The 8,018-nt window shown below is 41.6% G+C and overlaps 1 protein-coding gene across 1 annotated transcript in view; it reads left to right on the forward strand.

Moving 5' to 3' along the window:
- The window catches only part of TBC1D20 (TBC1 domain family member 20), a 30,932-nt gene that overhangs the window by 4,851 nt on the left and 18,063 nt on the right, over window positions 1–8,018 (forward strand). The window contains exons 2-3 of the mRNA XM_007934511.2: window positions 5,029–5,214; window positions 6,782–6,862. Of these exons, the coding sequence (XP_007932702.1) occupies window positions 5,029–5,214; window positions 6,782–6,862 (267 nt within the window). The remainder of the gene's footprint in view (window positions 1–5,028; window positions 5,215–6,781; window positions 6,863–8,018) is intronic.

The following is an 8,018-nucleotide window of genomic DNA, read 5'->3' on the forward strand; positions in this document are numbered from 1 at the left end:
TCTGGTTAGCAGTCACATGCCTTAGACAAAATGCCACCAGACTGGCCTTTGGGGCTAGATGAAGGCCTCTTAACCTTGGGCTTCTGCTCTGCCTCTTGTTCAAGGCCCACTGGAGCTAGAGATGTCTCCTAACTCAGGCAGCTGCTGGCTGCCGAGGCTGGTGAACCCAAGGTCGTCATGTAAAATGGCACAATCCCAAGATCAGTAAGCAACACAGCAGGCCACTGGTTCAAGTCCGGGAACTGGAGATGAAGACTCGGCCAAATGCAGGAACCATAATGTGCCAAAAAGCTAGAGACATTCCTTAAAGCTTCTCCATATGTACTGGAAGCAGGTCACACCCTGAAGGCAACTAATAGCTGCTCACAGCAGATTCCACCGTGGAGGTGATTAAAATTTCATTATGGGGAATAACCACATCCAGCTGCCAAACCACTCAAAACCATTGGCACTGCCAAATTGACATACAACCTTAACTACCACACAAGCTTTTAAGACTCCAGTTGCTACTCGCTAAAGTAGGATGTAGAACATTGTGAATATGTTATACCAGTTGATTTAGATGTCCCTTGACACTGTGGTCCTCCGTCCTCAATCCCGGTAGCTCAGTCCCTCAGGGTCTTTGGTTGTGGCTGAGAAGTTTTTGTAACTTTGTTACCTATATCCACTACTATATATGTGTGTCTATTTGCAACACATACAAATATGTATGTAGAAATATTCTCTACCAAATGTGTATATGCTTATGGTGTACTCCCATATAACAGCCCTCGCCTGTTCAGCTTATGTCTCTACCTGTGTATCCACTCATAAGTTACTGTTTTGTTATTACTGGTATCACATGATTGTGTCTATAATATTGTGGCCTTTTACTCTTGATTACTTCCCAGTGTCTTCATTTGTGCTGACCTCCACTTTATTATATTTTGCTATCCCTTCAGCCAAGTTAATACATGTCTACTATCTAGTTATTTTCGCTCCCATGCCTGGTAACCATCAAAGAATGTTTCTGTATGTAAACCTTGTCTTGACTTTTTATAATATTGTTCTCATATGATATTTATTCTTTTGTGATTGACTTTTTTAACTCAGTAGGATGACCTCCGGGAGCTCTGGTAGCATAGTGGCTAAGACACTTGCCTGCTAACCAGACGGCTGGCGGTTCAAACCCACCAGCCACTCCTCGGAAGGAAGGTTGGGCAATCCTACTTCCGTAGTGATACTGCCTTGGAAACCCAAGGAGGGGTTGCTAGGAGTCGGGTTTGACTCGACGCACATAACAACAACAAGGATGACCTCCATGTTCATCCATGTTATGAGGTGTTTCACAGATTTTGTTGTTGTTGTTAAGTGCCGTCGAGTCGTTTCCGACTCATAGCGACCCCACGCACAGCAGAACGAAACACTGCCCAATCCCGCACCAGCCCCACAATTCCTGCTATACTTGAGCCCATCATCGCAGCCACCGTGTCAATCCATCTCGTTGAAGGCCTCCCCCTCTTTCGTCAACCCTCCACCCTACCAAGCATGACATCCTTCTCCAGGGAATGATCCCTTCTTACAACATGACCAAAATAGGTGAGACGAAGTCTGGCCATTCTTGCTTCCAAGGAGCATTCTGACTGCACTTCCTCCAGGACAGATCTGTTAGTTCTTTTAGCAGTCCGTGGTACTTTCAGCATTCTCCGCCAGCACCACAACTCAAAAGCATCAACTCTTCTTCGGTCTTCCTTATTCATTGTCCAGCTCTCACATGCATATGAGGCGATTGGAAAGTCCATCAGGTGTGTCAGGCACACCTTAGTCCTCAAGGAGATATCCTTGCTCCTCAGCACTTGATACAGTTCCTTCGCAGTTGACTTTCCCAGTGCGACACGTCATCTAATGTCCTGACTGCTGCTTCTGTTGGCATCGATTGTAGAACCAAGCAACGTGAATTCTTTGACAACCTCAATCTTCTCTCCATTTATTGTGATGCTGCTCATTGGTCCAGTTGTGAGGATTTTTGTTTTCTTTATATTGAGACGTAATCCATACTGCAGACTGTATTCTTCAACCTTCATCAGTAGGTACCTTAAGTCATCCTCACTTTCAGCAAGCAAAGGTGTATCGTCTGCATATCTCAGGTTGTTAATGATTCTTCCTCCAATCCTGATACCACGTTTTTCTTCATATAGTCCAGCTTCTCAGATTATTTGCTCAGCATATAGATTGAATAAGTGTGGAGAAAGGATACAACCCTGACGCACTCCCTTCTTGATTTTAAACCATGTATTGTCCCCTTGTTCTGTTCGAACGACAGCCTCCTGGTCAAGGTACAGATTCCTCATGAGTACAATCAAGTGCTCGGGAATTCCCATTTTTCTCAATGATATCCATAATTTGTCATGATCCACACAATCAAATGCCTTTGCATAGTCAATAAAACACAAGTAAACATCTTTCTGGTATTCTTTGCCTTGAGCCAAGATCCATCTGACAACAGCTATGATATCCCTTGTTCCACATCCTCTTCTGAATCCGGCTTGAACCTCTGGAAGTTCTCTGTCAATATACTGCTGCAAACCTTTCTGAATTATCTTCAGTAAGATCTTACTTGCGTGCGATATTAATGATATTGTTCTATAATTTCCACATTCTGTGGGATCACCTTTCTTTGGAATGGGCACAAATATGGATCTCTTCCAGTCAGTTGGCCAGGTAGCTGTCTTCCAAATCTCTTGGCATAACTGAGTGAGTGCCTCCAATGGGGCATCTGTTTGTTGAAATATCTCAATTGGTATGCCATCAATTCCCAGAGCTTTGTTCTTTGCCAGTTCTTTCATTGCAGCTTTGACTTCTTCCTTCATTACCATTGGTTCTAGATCATATTTCATAGATTTATCATTCTTTAATGTTGTATAGTATTCCATTGTATGCATGTACCATAGTTTGTTTAACCATCTGTTTTCCATCTTTTTGCTGTTGTGAATAATGCTGGGATGAACATTGCTGTGCATATATCTATTCATGTCATAGCTCTTATTTCTGCAGGATACATATCTAGTAGTGGGACTGCTGGATCATGTGATATCTCTATTTCTAACTTTTTAAGGAAGTGCCATTCCATTTTTTAGAGTGGTTGTACCATTTTCTGGTAGGTTTTTTCCAGTGTTAGAAATTAATTCAATTCTTACTCATATTTTGTCTCAGCCTGTGTTGTTACCAAAAAAAAATGAAAAAAGAAAAGGCCTTCTCTGTTCCCTGAGAGTCTGCAACCCTTTTTAAAAAGTACCCCGTGTGCTCTTCCTAACGATGGCTCTGAAGGCCAAAGTAAAATTCCTCCCTGGCTCACCCTAAAGTCCACGATAAAACCTGCACTCTTACTAGCCTCGTTGACTATAGTCCTTTTGGTTTCCCCTCTTCCTTTAACTGACATTCTTGCCTCAGAGAATTTCTCTGTTACTTAGCATGGCATTTCTATTCATGTGACAAAGGATTTCCATATAATCTTTTCTCTGCCTGCAGTGTTCTCCTCTCAACACACTTTTCCAGTGTGGCAAAGTTTTCTTTAAGAATATATTCTCAATGAAGCCTTTCCTGATTGCCTCACATGTCATTCAACCACTGGACTTTGAGTCTGTTATATACAGTAATTGTTTGTGTCCCTCCTGACTGTGAGCTTCTCAAGGACTAGGAGTGTATCATGCAATTTATTTTATTTCTTTAATCCCAGTACAGTGCTTAGTATAAGTGGGCACTTAGTAAATGATGGACTAATGAATAGATGTTTGGTCTTTTGGACAGGTGGATGGTTGGATGGACTAATCAACGGATAGATAGATGGATACAACTTAGCCAATGGCTTGAAGCACCTTGTGAACAAGCATTTGGCTAGTTGGTACTATGCTGACAAAAGGAATTGGCACTTGATCTTTCATGATTTCTAGGTAGAGTAACCTTTTAATTTAGCATTCAGACTAGAACAATTTTGAGAGTGTAGGGTTTGGAAGGGGTTTGCTGTGAACAATTACACCAGGAGTACAGGCATAAACCAGGGTTCTCTCAGACTGAAACAAATGGTCACTCTATTAGGTTATCAAGAAAATGTCAACAATCTAACCAGTAGGACAGGTTTACCTAGGTGAGAAAGCACCTGTGTAAGTTGTTTTCCTGGCAGCACTTCCTGTTGCATGTGACTCCAAAGCAGTTGGTGCCTCTGTTTTTACAGTTTATGTGTCACAGTTCTCAAGGTGCATAACCAAACCTATCAGTGCCAACTTTCATTTGTGTTAGTAACGTGCAGCTTCATCATGGAAACACTTTGTAGACAGTTGCCTCAGAATTAAAATAACATTGCTGAGGAAAGCTGCTTAGTGTCTCTTCTAAAGCCTAACCTACCTTCCAGCGTTATCTTTCACTTTACAGTAACTTTAGTGCTTGCGCCTCATATATGCTACATACATAGTTACTGGATCTCCCCCTGTCAAATGAGAGAGCTTTGTGTTTCCTGCCTCCAAGCTGCTCTTCTACTCTAGGCTCCTCCTCCGAGTCTCTCTAAGTCTCCTCTTCTTTTTTAGGTGCACTCTTCTTAGGTTAGCCTGGCCCACAGCAAGCTTTTTCAGCTCTTGTCATTTTTGTCTGTACTCACCTTTTTTGGCAATTATAATGCACTACCTTGTGACATTTCTTTGTGTTGTCTAATTTAACTTATTTTCTCAGTGATGCAGGCATCCAGGAAGAAGGTAAATACATGATCTACACTTTTGATCTTTGGTTTAGACGTACAGAAAGAGATCATCTTTTTAAAATAGGCTGTTTAAAATCTATTTTATATTGTGCTTTCTCTCTGGTGACGTTCAGTGAACTGATTCTGAAATGAATAGTGCATCAGGCTATAGGACTGTGTACAGGTACATGATCTGAGACTTGTCTGTCCAAAAGGAGACCCTTAGTGTACTTTAAACCAAATAAAGAGATAGAGCCCTAAGCAGAAAATTTGTACATGCTGAGTCTGTGCCTTAGGCCTTTCCCGCCTTTGTTTTGTAGACTTTAACGCCAAGAGGAAAAAGAAAGTGGCAGAGATATACCAGGCTCTGAACAGCGACCCCACTGATGTGGCTGCCCTTAGACGCATGGCTATCAGCGAAGGAGGGCTCCTGACAGATGAGATCCGTCGAAAAGTGTGGCCCAAGCTCCTCAACATCAACACCAATGACCCACCTCCTCTATCAGGTAGCAAGGAGCACTGTGAGCTTGTGGGAGCTTGTCTAGGGGCAGGAAGAAAAGCATTCCAGGACCTTTGATTTTAATGCACATTTCAAACTATGAGTACATGAGTAAACTAAAGCATTTTAGGATGTGCTGGGGCCCACTCTGAAAATAAGGCTAAACTGATAAGTTTTATTCAAAAATGGAATGGACTTTTATCAGGGATTAAAGTATTGGCTAGGTAAGGGAATTTATTAAAAATACCTATTTTGGTCTAGATTCACTTGATTGGGGGTGGGTTGTAGGAATTTATGTTTTAACAAGTACTCAAGCTGATTCTGGAGCAGTGGACTCCATTTTGAGAAACAGTGGGCTTGTGGAAGAAAGAATACCACTAAAGCTCTTTAAGAAAAAAAAAAAAAACCTTTTTATTGGGTTATGCGGAGATCCTTTTCAATTCTAGGTTCCTATAATTCTGTGAAAAGCTTAATTTTCAAGGCCCATGTAGTAAAAGAAGTCCCTTGGAATATAGTGCAAAATACAGAAGAAGTCCTGCAAAACAATGAATCTGGCTATGTTGCTTGTTCATTCAGCAGATGTTTATTGCATTCCTGCTATGTATGGCAAAATGCCAGGTACTGGAGATTCTTTAATTCATTTGCAAAATATTAGTTGGCTTCTGTTGTGTGCCAGGTCCTGGAGATGATTAAAACGGGGCCTCTGTCACTAGAAGGTTCATGGTGTCATGATGCAGCTGAGTAGGTGTTAAGTTGCCACTTGTTGTTATCTTGGGAACTGGCTGCCTCAGAGCAGTCAGCTTTTAGTTGGTAGGAAAAGGCATTGCCGTAGTCACATTCCAAAGCCTAAGATGATGCTCTTCTGTCAAATTCTAAATTTGTCATGTCTTTTTATAAGATTAAATCTGTGTAGGGAAGTATTCTCTGGTAGCTTGTAATTTGGGTTGTGAGAGAAAAATACATTCTTGGCTATGTAACGGCTAGAGATTACCTCCTTACTTTCCCACTGTACTTTTGACACTTGGGTTTATAAACCCAGAATGAATTCTGTCTCCTATTTGCCATGTCTTAGTTTTAGAATTTTAGGGTCAAGAGAGAGAAAAGATTAGGTTTTTTCTGTGAGTTTATCTTGTTACTTCTTTCTGAACTGCTCAGTGCGCCCTAGACTCTACAGACGTTACAGTTTTCTCAGTGATCTGTGGTTCCCACATCCATGATCTTATTTGATCCTTACAATAATGTGAGAGGTACATACAGAAGGGAATATCCCCATTCTACAGATAAAGACATTGAAATTCAGTTCTCCAGTGTTACACAGCGGCAGCCTGTACTGGGCGCTCGTCCCCATGACTTCTGCTCTGCTGCTCTTTCCACCTCATTATATTCCCTCCTAGACAGTCTGTGTTCTGTCTTCTTACAGTCATCATGACTTGCATGAAACAGCATACACCATGTCCTACTTCAGAAAAAAACTGAAGAATGCCCTCCAGCCTGTGATGTTATTCCAGAATACTTTGCTTATGATCAAACTTCCCAGACATTCCTATAGTAACAAATTCCTTTTCCTCTAATAGGGAAGAACCTACGGCAGATGAGCAAGGATTACCAACAAGTGCTGTTGGACGTCAGGCGATCTTTACGACGATTCCCTCCTGGTGAGAAGCTCTCCAGTCTTGCCACATTCCAGATGGAGGTTTCTGTGTCTCTCTTGTTCTTGCTTTTTTGTGTTGGTTCTTAACAACCCTAAGGAATTTCCAGTGTGACCTAACATACAGAACCCTGCCTCCTTGGGTCTTTGAGAACTCTTAATCTACTGAGTCATTCTTTGGTTGACTCAGTAACTTTCAGACCTTCGCTGTAAAAGCTGAGTCAAAAATAGTTTCTTTTGGCCTGAGGGAGAATAAGGGAAGAGTGATACTGGTTTTTTTTTCTTCAGAATCACAGAAGGGACTTTGTGAGGATTGCAAAGGTCATTTAGTCTGACTTTAAAGAATACTCTGACTTTAAAAGAATAGTTTAGAACTGGGCACTAGCAAGAACTATTAATGTCTTCAATTGATTAGATTTATAAAATAGAGATGTCTTTCATATACATATATGGGGCCCTTGAACTTGAAGGGAAGCTAGTCCTTACATGTTTATAGTCTGTAATTAAAATTACCTCTCCATTTTCAGAAAGAAGAATGACCATTGTCTCTCTTTTCCCAGTGAAGGAAACTGGGAAGCAAGCCTCATATTAATGACCTATTTCTCTTCCTCTGGTAACTCCACCTTTAGGACAGTGAAGAGAAGAGAATTGCTAACGGGAACAAGAGCTTCTAAACTCATTGCTTCACTCTTCTGAAACCGTGCTGTGGCTCAGGTTTCATCTATCAAAGGGCCTTCTTTCCTGCCTGTACTTTTGCTCCCTAGAGATGCTCATGTGATGCCCATGTAGCCAGTAGCTTGCCAGGTTGGTTTTCATAAAAGCATATGCCTGTGGTCCAGTCCCCTTTTTCTGTCCTCCTGGATTTGGATGAGACCACACAGGACGGATGCCCTCCATTTTCTTTATATGTAAGCTATATTCCCTCTGAAACCTTTATTCCTCTGATTTATGTAATGGGATCCCTGGGTGGTACAAATGCGTTCAGCTGCTGACCGAACAGTCGGAGGTTGAAGTCCACCCAGAGATATCTCAGAAGAAAGATCTGGCAATATGCTCCCAAAAAATCAGCTGTTGAAAATCCTTTGGAGCACTGTTCACCTTTGATACACGTGGTAGCGTCACCATGAGTCAAGAGTCAGCTCAGTGACCACTTTTTTTTTTTT

This window comes from Orycteropus afer, unplaced genomic scaffold (assembly GCF_000298275.1).
Source record: "Orycteropus afer afer isolate SDZICR_OR568_19922 unplaced genomic scaffold, OryAfe1.0 scaffold00020, whole genome shotgun sequence".
NCBI lineage: Eukaryota > Metazoa > Chordata > Mammalia > Tubulidentata > Orycteropodidae > Orycteropus > Orycteropus afer.